The sequence below is a fragment of the Mastacembelus armatus genome, chromosome 18 (genome assembly GCF_900324485.2).
Source record: "Mastacembelus armatus chromosome 18, fMasArm1.2, whole genome shotgun sequence".
NCBI classification, from domain to species: Eukaryota; Metazoa; Chordata; class Actinopteri; order Synbranchiformes; family Mastacembelidae; genus Mastacembelus; species Mastacembelus armatus.
The window spans coordinates 6,374,572-6,391,794 of NC_046650.1; the positions used below are offsets into that span (position 1 = coordinate 6,374,572).

Consider the following 17,223-nt stretch of genomic DNA (forward strand, 5'->3'; position numbering starts at 1 on the left):
ACTAATAAACATGTTAAAATTCAATTTAGGCTCAGTTACCAACCATCACTGTTGGATGCTGTTTTCCCTGTAGCGGTTGTAAATTGTGGTAAAAGATGAGGTACACAATTTAAAAAAGATTTGAGGAAGATGTCCATGTGTGTTGTCATCCTGTCAAGTAACATATCCATGCAGTGGCCAGCTGTTGTAGGATGATCAGATTAATCAGTCGTATATACTGTGCATTACTCTGGCAATGGAAAACAGCCTCTACCATCTAACTACTATCTAAACAAATTCTGCTTTTGTTATCCACAGTATGAGACCAGTATTGCCGAGCTTTCTGAGATCAAAGTTGTTTTGAAGAAACAAGTGGGCCCCAGGAAAAATGCTGAGTAAGATGACAATGAAACATACAATAAGACAAGATGAACAGGATGTCAAAATTATAAAATCCATAGATAAGGTTTAGAAATACCTCTTTATTTTATTGCTTTTGGAAATGTTGAAGAGGCTACAAACAGGGAGGTAACAACTCATTCTGGCCTGAACACAACTTCTCTCTTTACTTTCAATCAAAGTCACTGTCATCGTCATAATCTATCAATTCTATCTGATCTTTTCTGTTCTCTTTCTCTTGTTCCTCTCTATCTTTCTCCTCCTCTTCATCTGTTTCATCTTCTTTCTTGGTCTCATCTTTGTGAACAAACTCCTGGTATATCCTAGTCAGAGCTTTTGCTGCTTCCAGAGACACTTTCAGGTTCCCTATCACTTCCTTTTCTTCATCCACACTCACAACTGCGGGAAACAGAAACACAGACGCAGAGAAATTGTAAGAAAACTCTAAAACTTTCACATGATTCATGCAGAAACATAATACACCTGCCACTGCTGAATCTGAAGGAGGGCACTGAGAAATGTACCCAGCATTTTACATTTTCTCCCATAATTACTAAGGTACCAGTCCCACTGCTTTGTTTTCAGTGTCTACATACTTTCTGTGAAGCCTGTGTTACTATTGCATGCCACACAGTGGACACAGAGGTGGTGGACGTGCTAAAAACACACACACAGACACAAAGCCAAATCAAAAATACAACACTTACTGTCTATTTGTTGCTCGATTACATCATTTCCAGTGAGCAGCAGTTCCTGTAGGTTCAGAAAAGCTTGTCCAACATCCACACAGTCCTCGTCATCGTCCATCGGCTCACTGACCACTGTGAACTTTAACCTGCCATACAGACACAAACTCAGACTGTTACATTTTCGGGTTTGTGACTAGAGGCATCCATAAAGATCAGAGTCATAAAACGCAGAAAAACAATTTCATGTGTAAAATTACATATAAAACACATCACTGGCACTACCTGCCCTGGTTGGGGTCGGTGCCTTCCAGCATGGTGTAAAGATACTGTCTGAGTGGAGCTGACTGGGAACCATCGACATAGATCACTGAGGGAAACAACAGATATTAATAAAGGATATTTGACATGACAAGCAAACATACACAAAACCATGAAGCTCACCAACTCTCACCTCGTGTGAAGTTATAGTGGATCTCCTCCCCCTGTGTGGGTTTGCGGAGGGACATGGGCGTCTCTGTCGTCTCCATGGGGACGCCCAGCAGCCGATATTCCACGTAAACACGCTGCACCGACTCGTCCAGTGCCACGCGGGAGGATGGTTCAAATGTCAGGGACAGGATCTCGACTCGTACCTTGTTTCCCTGAGTGCAATGAAATTCTGCTCAGTTCATAAACACGCTGACACCTGACTGACGTATTTATCTATTTATGTTAATAACTGACCAGTTCATTTAAAATAAACAGTCAAAATTAATATAGAGCTACAGATGCCCAAATAACAACAATAACACAATGGTGGTGCTACATTTTTCACTTTTACCTTTCTTATTTTTTGTTTAGCTGGAATGATGATTAAGTCGCTTCGTGATGAAACTGACTCTGAAGATTCTGGTGCTTCACTGTCTCCTGCAGTAACTGTTAAAGAAAAAACACAAGAAGACCTGAATTTAATTAAGTTAAAATTAAACTGCTGACCTTAAAATTAAAGCCCCACCAACAAGTGATATCTCAATACGTCAGTGATATTTTAATAATAAACTAGTCATTCTTGCATATTTTCAGAGTGAGGTTAAAAACTACTGAAGGAAGCTCACGGCAGGTGTTTATAGGTCTGTTTATGTGTATGTGAATAGTTACCACTCCCACTTCTCTCCTCTTCTTCTTCCTCCTCTTCCTCCGCTGACACTTGATCCACAGAGGGAAGGCCCTGAAGAAAGAAGAGATTATATTTGAGCCCATTCACTGTTAGGGTCTCAGTTAGTCTGTGATATTTATAATTACTCTGATTTTCTTTGCACAGCCCTGTTTGAATTGTTGATTGTATTATTTCCTGTGCAAATGACCACATCCTGTGCAGTTTTCAGGTTTTTCAGAGAGCAGAAGAATGAGTGAGCTCCTACCTGAGACGTCACATCACTGGCAGAGCTCCTCCTGGACACTGTGGCTGTTGATTGTCTGGAAGATGTTCCCTCTGAAGATCTTAAATAAAAAGCACATTTTTTTTTTTTTTTGCATTTTCTTTATTGCATCTTATTTGGAACACTTGAAATTTCTTATATCTTAGTTTGAAATGGTGAAAATTATAACCAAACTAAGAATGGATGGTATAATACATTTATTAAATATATTTAGTTTTTCTTTAGTTTACATTTCAGATTAACCAGGTTCATTTCTAAAGAAACCTGTTTAAATGTTTTATGACATTTAACTCTATAAAGATTCTTTAAAAATTCAAAGAACAACAAACCAATAACTTACTTGCTAGCTGGCAAATGAGACGGTGCAGTCAGTCTTGGCTCGGGCGTCAGACCTGAGTAAATGTCAGGTGACCACCTGGTGGATCTCTTCCTGTGTGTGGACTGATGAGTGACCACAGAAAGCGTTTGACCTGGTTGGATGCTCTGTGAGCTTTTCTGTTTCACAGCTGGAGGACGAGGCTGTAAATTGACAAAAACACTTGTAAACAAATTAGTTGTAATATTTGAATCATCATTAAAACTCACAGTTCACTTTGGTGAATAGATGTTTTTCCAGGTGTATAAATCTTACCCAGGCTTCTGTCTCTTTCTGCACTGCCTTGGTTTCTCTTGGCTCAAGTAAATGAGTCTGTGAAGGCAAATAAAATCAGTTCACGCTCTTGCAGGTATACATAAAATTGCTAAATCTTCTGACACAGGATTAAATTGTTTCACCTTCACTCTGGGTTTGGCTATGGGCCTCTGGGATACCTCAGCCACCTCTTTCATCCTCTCCTCCATTTCACTTCTTTCCACTTCCCTTCTCTGTCTCCCCAGCAGTGTGTCTGGCAGTGGCTGGAAGGGGTACTTCCATTTTATCAGGACCCTGACCAGACCCCGAGGTCCACCCGCTGGATCCCTCAGAACATAGTCACCTGGTAGGAAGGAGAAACCCCGCTGAGTGAGGCTGTAAAATCCTCTACTGATAAACTGCTATTTCCAAAATGCATTATAATAATGTTAGTTTGTCTGTAATTACCAGTCATATTAAACCTGTGAAAACAACATGCTGACTCCATCTGTCTTGATGCCACTTTGAGTGAGGGAAGCAGATGTGGACTGTTATGGTAAGTATTTATTCTACTCTTCTCTCTCTCACCTCTGATCTCCCTGCCTGTAGCCAGGGCCAGCAGTGGGACAGGGGTCTTGGCCAGATAGGCAGGTGGAATCTGGTCATCGCTGTCATCAAACACATACACCCAAAGACTACTAGATCTGGGCAGAAGTAGCAGAAGTATTTTTTATATCTGTATTTTGCAATAGAGATCTATAGCATTTAGAATTGATAAGCATGTTCTGGGTCATGACTTTGGGCCAAGGCAACAACCTCGGCTCAAAAACTGACCCCATACCTTAAATAGTGCAACACGTCAGTGGTTACTGCCAGTGGGTAGCTGGTGGTATCACTGAACACTGGATTGGCCGAGCACTGGACAGTTTGAGAGACGTGAGGCGGCAGGTCATAGAACCTGTATGTCAGGTAGGCATCAGGAAGGAGCCCAGGCCAGCGAGCAGTAAGGCCCACGCAGCGCTCCAACTGAACCACCAACTCATTGGGGATCCCTCTGCCATAGTCATATAACTCCTGCTTTTTTCAAGAAATAATGCCATAAACACAGGTCCTGTAGATACTTAGAAGCAGAACACCTCGCTACACATGACAGTTTTGGTTTTATGTGCTGGGAATTTTCCCTTCTAGCTGACACAGTTCAGTCATCCCTAATATCTTTCGGGCCCAACATTTGTTGCTGTCTCTGTCTTACCTCATGCCCATTGTCTTGCCAGCCATAAGAGATCTGCATAGGACTCATCTGTGCCGCCATTCTCCTTTCAGCTGTTCTCTCCACCACAGTGTCTATGGGCTCTGCAGGAGCGAACAGGCGTGCCCAGAAATCCACAACACCAACAGTTTCCCCTTCGAGGCCTTGGATGTTATGGTACACAATATGTACATGTTATATCAAAGATATTAACAATGATCAATCAAAGATATTAACAATGATCCAATTCTGTGCGTGTAGCCAACATTAGTTACCTGTGATTTTGACACATCCATTGATACGTTCCCCTCTCCTCTCTATGGCACCCATGAGAGACATCTGCCCACTTCCATGGGTGACAAACCTGACCCCTCCTAATGCCTGGTGGAGCTCCACTCTGACCACTGACCCCAGAGCCCCCAGTTTGCCCAGATCGCGGGCTGCTAGGCCGTAGCGGGATGTGTAGCCATAGTTGGGCTGGCTGCCCGACACCAGAGGAGTGGAGTGCACCTCAAAGTCCAGGAAGCTGTAGGTGCAGAAGGTCACAATGGCCTCACTTTTGTCCACTGGTGGACAGATGCTGCCCATAGTCCGAAGTCCGGCTGGGGTGAAGGTGGCAGCCTGGATGTACAAAAACAGCAGAAATCAACTTCCTGGGAGATTGATTTGCTTTGGAATTACTCAGGATCAAAAAACATCAGTGTAGGTACAAAGTCTGAGTTTTCACCTTTAGATGGATCTCCAACAATGACTCCCCAGCCCTCAGCTGAGAAAAAGACATGTCATCCTCAATGGGCTGTACCACCTCCTGATCTCCACCTGGCCAGGTGTACTGCACTGGTATGGTCCGTTTGTAGTTCCTGGGGCTGTATGCTAACTCTTTCAGCTGGGCTTTAGAGCAGAAATAGGAACATTTGAGAGTCTGAAATTTGCATGTTTTCACGACATGCTAATCAAGGAGTGAGCTGTATTTTTAAAATATGAGCATATATTACCTTGTAAAGTGTTGATCTGCAGAGCTCTTTTTGATAAAAGTTTGTCTTTCTCTGCAATCCTCCTCCTGCTCTCCTCCCTCTCTCTCTCCATCTTCTGACTGACTGTGTTCAGCTCTTCCTTGGGGTTAAAATGGAAAGAAGAAGTTGAGCATAGCTCAATTCAGACTTGTGTGTATTTGACATGTGTGTTGGATGAGGACATACCTTCAGGTCTTTGCTGATTTGGTGCTCAAGCAGAAGAAGGTTTCTGGTTTTCTGTAGCTCCAGCACAGTCTCAGCATGTGAGGCCTGGATGTTTACCAGCTCACGGGATGAGTCTTCCGCCTTCCCATCAGCTGAGAGGAAATGCAGCCCCTCCTGGCTCTCTTGCTTCATCCTAAATGCCTGTAGTTAGAGGGAGGACATGGCATAAGGTTCAAAAGTAACCAAGTTAGTCTATTTAATAAAGAGGTACTGAAAGAGGTACAACAGAGTCCAAACCTTGATCTGCAAAAGAGTTTCACTGAGCTCCTCAACACTCATGTCAAACTCCTAGAAGACAGGATGAAACCTGTGTCAAACTGATGTGTGAAACAGCTGTGCAGGAGTTAATCATTCAGTTCTTCCTCTCTGACCTTGGTGACACAGTCCAGTCTGCCCTGCAGAGCAGAGACCTGCTGTCTGTACTGGAGAACCTCCTGTTCTAGGTGCTCTTGTTTTTCTCTCATCATCCCAGAAAACTCTAAATGAGACAACACAGGAGACAATACAATGAATGAATAAATGGGATTCTGCATGTATTTGTTGTCCTGTGGTTCTCTCTCTTTGCTTCTTCAGGAGTGAATCTGATTATCTACCTGTCTCACGTGCTCTCTGTTCCTCTAATATCTCCTTCTCCTGTCTCAGTTTGTCCTTCTCCAGCTCCAGCCTGCCTCTCTCCTGCATCTCTACTTGCAGCATTGCCTCCAGTCTCTGAATATCCACCCTGCAGGTGTTTTCCTCTTCCACCCCTCTCGTCTGATCCACTTCTGTCTGTTTTCCCACTTGGGCATCATGATTGGTTTGGGCAGAGAAAGTACTGTAAAAGAGACCACGTAAATAAAAGCATCCAAAGAGAAGAACACAATGCACATGTCTCATCCTTTCAAGCGTTAAACTCCTACCTCTCCAGCAGAGCATCATAGTTTTCTTTTATCAGATCCCTCTCTCCCTCCAGGTCTGAAATCCTCTCCTGCAGCTGAAAGACAAAGAAATGGGTTTTAGAATCATTTACGACATCCTCAGTCCTTAGACTCTCAGATTAAATAAAACACAAAACAAAGAGAGCATTGTAGTACCTTGTCCAGACTCTGTACAGACAGGGTGGCAGTGCTAAGTTGTTCCTCCCGTGCCAACGCTCTCTGTCTCTCCTGCTTCAGCTGCTCAGTCAGCTCCTCCACTTTCTCCAGCAGAGCTCCCTGGCTTTCCTTCAGGGACTTCTGACTCTGGGATGAAAACATGACACACTCATGAATATGACCAGTAACTCATCTGTGAGTGAGGTCTTGCAGTAGATTATTCATTGATCTTCTGTTGGTGCCAAGGTGTTTACCTCTTCCAGCTGATTCTCATATGCCTGGAAAAAAAATAAGAGCAAAAGGAAGAAGAAAACAAAGTATGTGAATTATTTTTTTGCTGAAATTTATAATTTGCTGAGTCAGTTCACAAAAGATGAATAAATGAGTTATTCTGATAAGAAGGCCATCTTACTTTCTGCAGTTCGTTGAATTTCTCCTGGGCGACTCTCAGAGCAGTGCTCTTGTCTGAAAGCTGCTTTTGTAGACGGATTAGATCCACATTCTCTCTGATGGTTATTCTGAATGGAAAATAAGACATAATTTAACTTACTCACACTGCTGTTGCAGAGGTGAGTGCAATCACCCTCCCTGTGAAAAGGTGCTACAGTACTTCACTGGTATTTTACTTACTGTACAAAAAGGCTTAAAAAGTTGATTGAGAACTTACTGTGAATGCCCTGACAGGCCCAGTTTTTGTGCACATTTTCTAAACAAAATGCACAATTTGTATTTGACTACAGTGTCAGGATAAAACTTCCACCAGCACCTGTGTCTGTCGGCCTGCTGCTTCCGCATCTGTCTCACAGTTCCCTCCATCTCTTTCTCTTTCTCCCTCAGTGCATCTCTGAGTGCTTGGGCAGCGAGCTCCAGCTCTGCCACCCTCACCTGCTCTGTCATACTGGACCTGCTGGATGGGAGAGATGGTGAGGTCAGGGTGGAGGAGTTTAAGATACAGGGAGGACACAGGTAGTGGGAAGAAGGGGGAAAGATGACAGTCAGACAGAAGGGAGAGGAAGTACAGGCATGTGTTAAGACCAATGCAAAGACTTACAATCTCTCTATCTCTGCCCGGGTGTCTTCTAACGTGGGGCCGTAGCGAGGCGGGGCTGTCTGGGCTGCCCTTCTGACTCCACCCTCTGTTTCCAGAGTTTTACCTGCCAAGAAGAAGGGATAGAAGCAATTCACAGAGTGAAGAGGAAGAAGACATTTTAGTGTGCATCTATGTGCTCGAGTTTATTCACACCTCTGCTCAACTTGTATGGCACGCGTCCTCCAAGGTCCATAATATGCTGCTTGGCCAAGCTGAGTTTGTTCTGCAGCACTCCTTTCTGGCTCTCCAACATGGCCACCCGGGCTTCCAGCTCCTGTATGGTCTCCTCCATGTCCCTCTCCTTCACACCACCAGACCCTGGAGAGGCCTGGCGAAGACGCAGCAGCCTGGTGGACATCCTGAGGCAAGGTGGAGGTTAAATCAGCTAAATCACAGGACTTGCTATCATAAATGTGTTTAAATGTCACCAGGCTGCAACAAAGATGACTGTTCCAGCTGCTCTGAGCTCAATTCTGCCAAATGTCTGATGTTAGGTACAGTCATTAGGGTGTGTCAACGTGTGTTACCGGCGTAGCCTCTGCTCCTGTGTTCGCATGTGTTGACGTAACATGCTGTTCTCCTCCTGCAGTCGCAGGCACAGGTCCTCCAGGTGCTCCCTGGGAAACCGAAACAGGCGCTGAGGATCTGCTGGAGAGAGCGATGATGATAAATATGAAAGGTTCTTTATATGAAAATAAAATAGAAAATAATAGGAAGAAAGGACCGACTTTTTTGTTTCAAAGTTATAATTTTATGTTAAACCTCAGAGTGAGTTTTGGAAAATGGTGTTATTACCTTTTGTCTTCATGCCATGGTGCTTCTTCCATGGCTTCACATCACGTAGAGTGTCTGAGGAAACAGCAGGAGGAGGACATAAATACATCATAGGGTAATACAAAACTCAAAGTGACTGCATAGCAAATTATTATATGACTTAATTTGCCTGCATCCCAAATTCTTGTTTATTTATTTTGTTTAACCTATAAACTATTTTACCATTTTTCATTCACACCAACCTGGAACAGTCGGCATCAGTCCCCCTCTCATCAGCCCAACATCTCTGACTGGGAGATCTCCCGCTGTCTCGTCCACCATTGGTGACATCTCAACTCTTCAGCTCAGATTCAGCCAAATGAATAAAAAAAAAACCCTCTGGTCTTTGAAACGTCACAACAGCAAACGTGTCACTGCTGGTTCACTGGCCTCCATCCAGGCAAAGTGGACAAAGGGTCTTAGAAAGCAGCAAAACAGACCAATTTCAACAATTCAGTTCTGTGACAGTGACTTGTTGCAATGACTAAAATTAATTATAGAGCTTTAAGAGTTCATTACTTCCTTATTTCTTCTATGGTGAATGGATTCTACTGTATATTTAATTACTAAATTCACTGTGTATCTTAGCGTGTAGCCAAAACGATGCCTTCTCTTACACAAACACAGATAAACTCTCAAACCTGCTTATCAAAACTGAATGAAAGTACTTTGATACTCCAGAAACATTGAATCTAATCTCTAACAATTTCACTATACATTTTCATGGACTGTTAATATTTCACTTACCCTCGACTGCAGCTCACCTGAAGCAGTTCATCTCTAGTACAGAAATGTGTGGAGTTCCTGCTTTATCTTGGTGTCCAATGTAATCTGTAGGATCTCTCATGTGTGTGTTACTGCCCAGTACTCCACTGATGCCAGTTTTAATCCCTCTTCATCCCTTCATCTTTCACAGCCCCTTCTAGCTCAGGCTTCACAGTTGCTTCCTATCTGAAATTACTTCAGAAACTGTGTTAAAAATGAATTGCAAATTGTAATGACTTGTGTTTTTGTGTGCATGTATTTAGTTCAATCTTTTACTTTATGCTTTGTGTGTCTATTCCCTACCCCCAAGACTCAATCCTTTAGTCTCAGTGCTCCATCTGCATTCAAGCTAATCTTACCTCTTTGCTAATCTGATTAGCGCCCATGAGGCTGTGCCACCTAAGACAGAGGCTGAAGTCAGTTTTACACATATTCACATATGTGAAGGAAGTAAAATAAGTTGGAAAGGAAAAGGTAGGGAGTTTGATAAGTGTAGCAGTTTACTTTATTGAGGGAGGGAGGTCAGTAAGGATTTGTATGGTCCATGTGTAAAAAAAAGTAGCTTTTGTTGTGAACACATCAACAAATAATAAAAAGAGCACTTCCTCCTTTAACAGAAAACATAACACTTATTTACCTCACACTATATTTCAGGAGACAGTGTTTGATGGCTGAGAAGCACTAACAAAAGTGATTTAAGTGACAAATCCAAGTCTGATGTACTGTTTCCTCTTTCTATTCACTATCTTGCATTTGAAATAAAGATCAACTCGAGGTAAAAGTTGATTTGTTCTTTAGGACATTCATTTCATCTTCCATGTGCTGTACTGTACTGTGATATAAACTATTTTCTTATCAACAGGGAACAGTTTTATGTGGTGTACATGATATAAAAACAAAGTACCATAAGATAAAAAATGCTGACTATATATTTCACATCATATTGTAATGTCATCTAATTCCCCGTCCCTAGTGACTCTACTAGGGCAAATAATGAGCGGTGATTTATTATTTCCACTGTCACTCACTTCTGGATTAAAAAAAGGAAACATGGCTTCAGTGAACTGGAACTGTGTAAAGGAATAAATGAGAGACTTGGCCTCAGCATCATAGAAAGATATTGTCCCATCCTCATAATCCAAAAACACCCCAACAATATGTGGCCTCTGAGAGAGACACAGCAGCTCTGCCTGCGCTGCACATGCCCGGTACTCATTGCCCTTTCTCAGACAAACAGTCCAATAGCCTTCCTCTGGGCTCAGCATCACCACACCCTTCCTGTTGACTGACTGTCGAGCTACACCCAAGTCCCACGCTGTTTTATCTCCCACGTCCACCTCCCAGTAGTGCCTCCCTGTGGTGAAACCCTGCATGGCAAGAGAGTTTCATGTCACTGTTTGATCAGAGAAAGAAACATAGAGAAATCATACTCCTGCATGAATAAACAATGAACAGACCACATGTTTATTTACCCTGGTGGCGAGAACACATGGTGCTGTATCAAAACGCTCTGGTATGTCCACCAGGTTTTGTTCAGCATCTCCATCCCAGACCTGTCTACCATCCTCTGACAGAACCAGCCAAGGGTTGGCTGTCCTGGGGTCTAGATGGACATCAGCTGTTAGACAGACATGGTTTTTACAAAGGTTAACCTCATTCTCTGCTTTCTCCTGAGATTAAATTATCCAGAAAAATAATGTACAAATACTCAATAAAAAGTTTTCATTTTCCCACAGTGCCACAAGGAGAGGTCTATGTGCATGTGCATGCTTTGTAAGTATCCTGTGGCATACATTGTCATAATACACAGGACTTGCTCTTTGCCAAAGTGCACAAATGATTTAGAGTTTAATTAATTAGTCATGGCCTTGTGAAAAAATACTGATTATCAGGCCTCTGTTATAACTAAGAAATCAATCGATCAATAAACCCAATCAGAGATCACTTCATCAATGAATCAGTTAGTGGAGAAAATCAATCAGTGATGAGGAGTCAGCTGCTTTAATTATGCATCAGGTTTAAAACAAGAGATTCCATCTTCTAAACTTTTGCTCCTTTAGATACTGTAAACAATATTTTTGGAGCGACGCTCTCAGGATGAGTGTAGATAATGCATGGAAGGATGAATAACTTTGACTGTTGGTTGAACAAAAGAGAAAATTTGAAGATGACACACGCAACATAGATGATTTTGTTCAGAAACAATAAAAAAGAGAAGAACTGCACACTGAACTAAGACACCTCCCAAAAATAATAATTATCGTACGTTGCAATCTTCATTAGGTGCAACATGAGCTTTAATTGTTTCGTTTGTCCTGCACCTGTACCCACTTTGGGTCGAATGTACACATTGTTCATCTCTTTTGCTTGATTTTGTTGAGAAACAGAAGAAAAGACATGACAAAGAGCATAGTGACTGGCTGGTTTGGTCCAACTGTACCTCCATATGGCTGCATCTTGTCATGTTCTGTAAGGTTTTAAGAACAAATTAGCCAAAATGAGTCAACAACATTCATGTGTTCAAGATGTGGCTAGAGATATTTTGAGGCGCAGACCTTGAATGGAAAGCTTTTTCAAAGCCCAGTGAAGCTGCCGTTCAATGTTGGCCACCGCCCTCCTCACAATCCCCAAACATGTGTCTGCATAGAAGGTGACGTCAGAGCAGGGCTTGGCAGACCAAGGAGAACTCAAAGCTGGAAACCTCTAACACAAAGAAGCCATATGAAAGAGAAATAAGACGAGACTGTACATGAAATAGGAATTCAGATAAAGACAAACAAAAAAAAAAAAAAACACCATGGCATGATCTTTCTCTCATTTAAATCCATTTAGGTCCATTCCTGACCTGCAGTAAATAAATGTGGTCCTCCGTGTGAGAAAGCTGTTCCATCTCACTTCTGTTCCTCTCTAGCTCAGTGATTTCCAATTCCAGCTCTCCAATGAGCTTCTCTGCTCTCTGCTCTGCTGCAGCCTGTTTCCTCTGGATCATGTCCACCAGCTCAGCCTGACTTCTCTCCATGGACTGAAACAGAGCGGAGAAGACCTCCATGCTTTCCTCAACGTCCTTCTTTGAGTTTACCTGAAGAAATTGAATAAGAAAAAAAACTCAGTTGTTTTAGACGATGTACTAGCAAAAATTAAATTAAAGTAACATTGTAGGCTAAAAGTCTTTAATCAGCTCACTTTGCTGAGCTCCACAGAGTGTTTGATCTCCTCCACTTTTTGCAGTCTGTCCTGGATCATCTGCTGAACATCAGCCTTAATCCTTTTAATCTGAGCCTGAATATCACAACAGGAATTAAGTGCAAAACTAGAATCGAAGTCCAAAAGGCTGCCTGGACTGGTTGAGATTATGGCAAAATGATGATGATGACTTTAGGACCTCACCTTCTTTTCCTGACTCTCTCGCTCCACTGGGACAGTGTCGTGGCAGCGGTGGTCGGTCTCAGTGCAGAGCACACACACACACCTCTGGTCATTCCTGCAGAACAGCTCCAGGAGCCTTTGGTGACTTTTACAAATCCTATTCTCCAGCATTGCAACAGGTTCAATCAGCTTGTGAATCTTCAAGGTGGCAACCCTCAGGTGAGGCTCCAGGTGACTCTCACAGTATGAGGTCAGACACACCAGGCAGGACTTCAGGGCCTTTGTTTGCTTCCCAGTGCACACATCACAAGATATGGACTTTCCTGCCACTGACATGGTATCATTCTGCCTTCTCGCTCGAATCTGCTCGGACATCTCCTTGGCAAAAGAGTTTTCACAAAGCTCTGGGCGGCGCTCAAAGACTGCCTGACATTTGGGGCAGCTGATGGCAAGGCCGTCGTCCCAGTGCGATGTGATGCAGGTTAAGCAGAAGCTGTGGCCGCAGGGGATGGAGACAGGCTCAGAGAAAACATCCTGACAGATGCAACATTGAAACTGAACCTCTGACAGGAGAACTCTGGGGGACGTCATGACCTTAGAAATGAAAAGTTAATAATTAAGAAGACATTAATTTACATTGCTTTAGAATTACTAATAACGACTCAAAAATAAAGACAGTTACAGTATAGGCCACTTTCAGGGCTTGTATCTTCATTTTCTTCATTAGCAGGACACATCTGAGCCTCCATATATATTAGCTTTTAAACAGCTCACAGCTTCTCACTGACCAAAGTCCAGCTGCATGGTCACATGATTCAGGCTCTCACACTCGCAAAAACTCACTGTTTAACTTCAGCTTGAAGCATTAACTAAACACAGCCATTAAAATCTGAACATGCACACACACAGGATAAAGACTAGTGGCTTCAATAAGGCCCCTTTCTACTACATTTTATCCACCTGGTAAAAAAACAAAGCAGAAACATGATTGAAAATATTGTATGTGTTTAATCAAAATGCAGAAACTTGCCCGTTAATTATTTTCTCTTGGTCTTACCTTGTCATTCAATGTGAAACTTGACCTAGCAAAGACAAACACTGGGACTGTAGGGGTGAAGCCAAAGTCCTTCCTGATTCACCATTACCACTCCCACTGGGACTTTTTTTCTTCTCTCCAGGGTGGGAGGTGTAATTTCTAGATCAGGTGCCTTACTGGGCTTCCATTGTGCAGCATTTCTTTGTACTGTGTTATGTAACAGCATTGCACTTGTGTTGTTTAGTACTGAACTGACACGCTTGAATTAAGTGTGCTAAATCCATCACATTTCTCACTTTAGGCCCTTCATCTCAAGTAAACAGGAATTATGTACATTCACACACATGATCACAACACTGTAATAAACATCTTAACAGTGACAAACACATATTGAGACAGCTAAACCAATACTGAATGACACACTCAAAACTGGTTTTGATCCCAAAATGGTGATAAAATTCAGGATCTTAAACAACTTTGTAAAATTATAGAGACTAGAAATAAGAAAAAATATCAGTCTTGTCATTTGTGTCATTTTATTTGGAATAAGACGATAAAATTTATGACATATTTGTCAAAGAGCCCAGAAAAACGGACACGGATGGTAAAATTGAATATAGGGAAAAATGAGGAAGTGCAGCACTGTGGAACATGTAGTAAGCAGAAATGTAGTAAGCAGAGATGGAGGTTAGATAGAAAAATAATACTGAAATATTGATTAAAACTATGCAAAACAAAGGTTAATTATCAAGGTGTTAATCTTAATCATTAAGAGGAATGATTTCATAGTAACTGTATCATGATTTATTGTGACTGATTGTACTGTGATTTTATTATGGTGGATTGTGTGTGTTAATGGAATTAAAATAAGTTGTCTGTACAGGTCAATGGATTGGGAAGTGAAAGCTGGTGGACAGTACCAGAAAGACCGAGTGAACAGATGGCTGGGAGAGAAAGGGAAGTACCTGAATTAAAAAAGAATTAACATGGGGTAATGAAAGTAATGACCAGGGCAGAGTAATCTAAAGTATCACGTAGAACTTAAGTTACAGGCATCATAATTTTTCATCATGGTGCAGTAATCTTCACTATTATCATACCCTGTCAAAAACAACATTTTTGTGTAATTCCAGCCCTAAAAACCTGTAGAGGAACATCTCATATTATATCAAACAACTGATTAATTAACATCAAACTGTTTTATTATTTTAGGCAGTTTCTGTCAGGAGACATGGTTATATAGTACTGGGTCGACACTAAGTACTAAGCTTTTGATCGGCTGAACACACCTGATCCAAGTAAGCAGCTCAATAATCCCACATATGTGTTATTTTGTTAAGAACATGAAGTATTGAAAGTTCAGTGTGAGACTGCACGGGTCCAGACAGATGCTTCTTTTGGAATAAATACATTCAAAATGACAAAAAAAGAGACAGGGGGGGGGGTTAGGGTTATTACTCTGTTCTGGTTTGACAGTGTCTCTTACTATTTTAAGATCCAGACCGGAAACTCAAGAGTGATTTATGATTTGCCAGAGGTCCATGATACAAAAGGCTGTAGATGTGTGTTTGCTATACTGTGCTTCAGAGTGAGCTACTGTACTCTACTTATTTTACACATACTCTTTTATATGTGACTTTACAGGTTTAGATAAATAAAAATAACACATGATGATATTTTAAAATACAACACAAAACCAATTTGGTGCTTAGACTGTTCCAATAGTGTGATGCTCTACTGCCTCTTGTGGTTAATCCTTGGACTGCAGTAGAAGAAGAAGTAGTATTATTTGCTTAAAGTAGTTCCACTGAGGTTAGGGTCACATGATTAAGGACCGCACCCATAAAGCATGATCAACTTCACTGTCCTTCTTATGGATAATGTGGGTTTTATTGCCTCAGACTGAACAATGGTTTGTGTGAGTGTTTAACAGGGAGCTGCTCTTTCTTGAGCTGCTCTGTGAGGACAGCAAACCACACTACATATTGTTGTCTTGATGTCTTTTATACTTCCTCTGGCTGTTCTGTACTCACCCTACTGGTGTTGTTGCCCTAGTTGCTGTAGCACTTCTCCTCAGAGAGCAAACTACTTCTGCAACTAAAAGCTGATGCAGATCATGAAACACTCACAGACAGATATGAACGGGCACATGTAAACCAAAATGGCAGCATACAGGGTAGATCAACAGATCAATGTACATTACTTGGAAAAGTCCCATATAAAATTTTAGTAGTACTTACTTAGTAGCACCTAAACAAATAAGGAACGGATTACGCAGTAGAGTACTGGTGGTTACAGCTGCAGTTGCTCATCATGTTGATGAATGTTACTGAAAATAATGGAAACAGTTTATTAGCTTAACCATTAAAAAAACATACATTTATAGCTACAAATGTTTTTTAAACAACTTGGTGGAAAGTATTTTGCACCTGGTGTGTAGTTTTCAAACATGGAGAAAAAAAGATAATGACCAATCGCCCCACCCACACACTTCCCACATCTGAAATGATTCAAACATGAATATTGAGTGTGATTATCAAGATACTCACTCACTTGAACAAACACAACACACACACACACCTTGCTCATCTTGCTTGCAGCAGGACAGTGCGTGTGTGTGTGAACTGGAAACTGAAAGCTGAGACAGATGATGCCTTCACAGCTACAGGAAAAAAAAAAATCCAATTTATGAGAAAACCACAGAAAGTATAACTAGAAAATAAGATCAACTTTATTCATCCCTTGAGGGGAAATTCAGCTCAAGGGAAGCAAGTTGGCATTTTCTTTGTCCAGGGTATTAGCATATATGCTAAAGATACATTTGAAATTAATGCTCACCTTTTACACTGTAATCTGTCAGTGCTTACATTCCCATAACAAAAAGCAATTTAAGAGCAGATTAAAAATGCTATAAAAGTATGACAAATTAATTCAATATCAACAGCTACCTTTTTATGTTCTAGTTTTCCCAGCTTCCCCGTGGTACTTTCAGCAGCTACACCATGAATCTTAGACAATCAGTGTGTGTGGGGCAGTCTAGATAGGCTAAGGGGCAATAAAAATAAATTGATTACCCGATTTTTATGTTTCACCATAATCAAATAAGTAATAAACCTAAAATTCGTAATTTATCCTGTCATCACAGCATAAGGTAAATTAGACAAGACCCATCTCTATTATAAATACATCAATAAACTTTTTGACGAGTCATTTTTATTCGTTTTTTAATCGTTTACTTGTAATATTTAATGGTGCTTTAAAAGCACCATTATCACAATCGCGTCATTGTACCTGCGACTTTGGTGTTCAAAAGTTGGAGCTTTCGCGGAGCACCTGAACGCAGCACGACAGCTCCGGCGGTGTAGAGAGGAGACGGAGAGGAGGAGAGGGAGGCAGACCGAGGAGGAGCATGGAGAATATACCCGGTCTCTAAGCCCACAGACGGGGACAGCATCTCGTCTTCCGTGGCTTGTTAGGGGCCAGCTGGAAGCGGCGGGA

The 17,223-nt window shown here is 41.7% G+C and overlaps 2 protein-coding genes across 7 annotated transcripts; both read right to left on the reverse strand.

Moving 5' to 3' along the window:
- Positions 1-532: 532 nt before the first annotated feature.
- On the reverse strand, positions 533-8,865 carry rpgrip1 (RPGR interacting protein 1). The gene is made up of 30 exons (XM_026296903.1): positions 8,762-8,865; positions 8,541-8,594; positions 8,273-8,393; positions 7,899-8,104; positions 7,707-7,809; positions 7,422-7,562; positions 7,068-7,173; positions 6,910-6,933; positions 6,656-6,802; positions 6,482-6,555; positions 6,176-6,396; positions 5,954-6,060; positions 5,820-5,870; positions 5,544-5,723; positions 5,340-5,457; positions 5,072-5,235; positions 4,620-4,965; positions 4,348-4,508; positions 3,937-4,172; positions 3,684-3,799; positions 3,260-3,459; positions 3,117-3,173; positions 2,826-3,004; positions 2,468-2,546; positions 2,205-2,274; positions 1,888-1,982; positions 1,519-1,708; positions 1,350-1,434; positions 1,086-1,213; positions 533-777 (listed from the first exon to the last, which is right to left on the reverse strand). Exons 1-30 carry the CDS (start codon positions 8,847-8,849, stop codon positions 551-553), a joined length of 4,074 nt encoding a protein of 1,357 aa, XP_026152688.1. The 5' UTR covers positions 8,850-8,865; the 3' UTR covers positions 533-550.
- Positions 8,866-9,801: 936 nt separating this feature from the next.
- LOC113125709 (E3 ubiquitin-protein ligase TRIM21-like) lies at positions 9,802-16,345 on the reverse strand. Of its 6 annotated transcripts, none has more exons than XM_026299360.1 (9): positions 16,279-16,345; positions 13,747-16,054; positions 12,711-13,283; positions 12,507-12,602; positions 12,169-12,402; positions 11,879-12,026; positions 11,764-11,790; positions 10,796-10,941; positions 9,802-10,690 (listed from the first exon to the last, which is right to left on the reverse strand). In XM_026299360.1, exons 3-9 carry the CDS (start codon positions 13,278-13,280, stop codon positions 10,262-10,264), a joined length of 1,650 nt encoding a protein of 549 aa, XP_026155145.1. In that variant the 5' UTR covers positions 13,281-13,283; positions 13,747-16,054; positions 16,279-16,345; the 3' UTR covers positions 9,802-10,261. The 6 variants fall into 6 exon arrangements, with proteins under 6 accessions (XP_026155145.1, XP_026155144.1, XP_026155140.1 ...); XM_026299359.1 differs by having other exon boundaries at positions 10,796-10,926; positions 13,372-16,054; XM_026299355.1 differs by having other exon boundaries at positions 13,372-16,054.
- Between the last annotated feature and the right edge of the window lie 878 nt (positions 16,346-17,223).

Coding starts and splice junctions, on each gene's coding strand:
- rpgrip1 (XM_026296903.1), bottom strand. CDS start 8,849: ATGTCACCAATGGTGGACGAGACAGCGGGAGATCTCCCAGTCAGAGAT. Junction 7,563..7,706: donor CGGGCAGAGATAGAGAGATT/GTAAGTCTTTGC, acceptor TCTCCCATCCAG/CAGGTCCAGTATGACAGAGC. Junction 2,275..2,467: donor CCAGTGATGTGACGTCTCAG/GTAGGAGCTCAC, acceptor TTCTTTCTTCAG/GGCCTTCCCTCTGTGGATCA.
- LOC113125709 (XM_026299355.1), bottom strand. CDS start 13,413: ATGAAGAAAATGAAGATACAAGCCCTGAAAGTGGCCTATACT. Junction 12,603..12,710: donor GAGAGAGTCAGGAAAAGAAG/GTGAGGTCCTAA, acceptor TGTGATATTCAG/GCTCAGATTAAAAGGATTAA. Junction 10,942..11,763: donor CAAGATGCAGCCATATGGAG/GTACAGTTGGAC, acceptor TCTGTCTAACAG/CTGATGTCCATCTAGACCCC.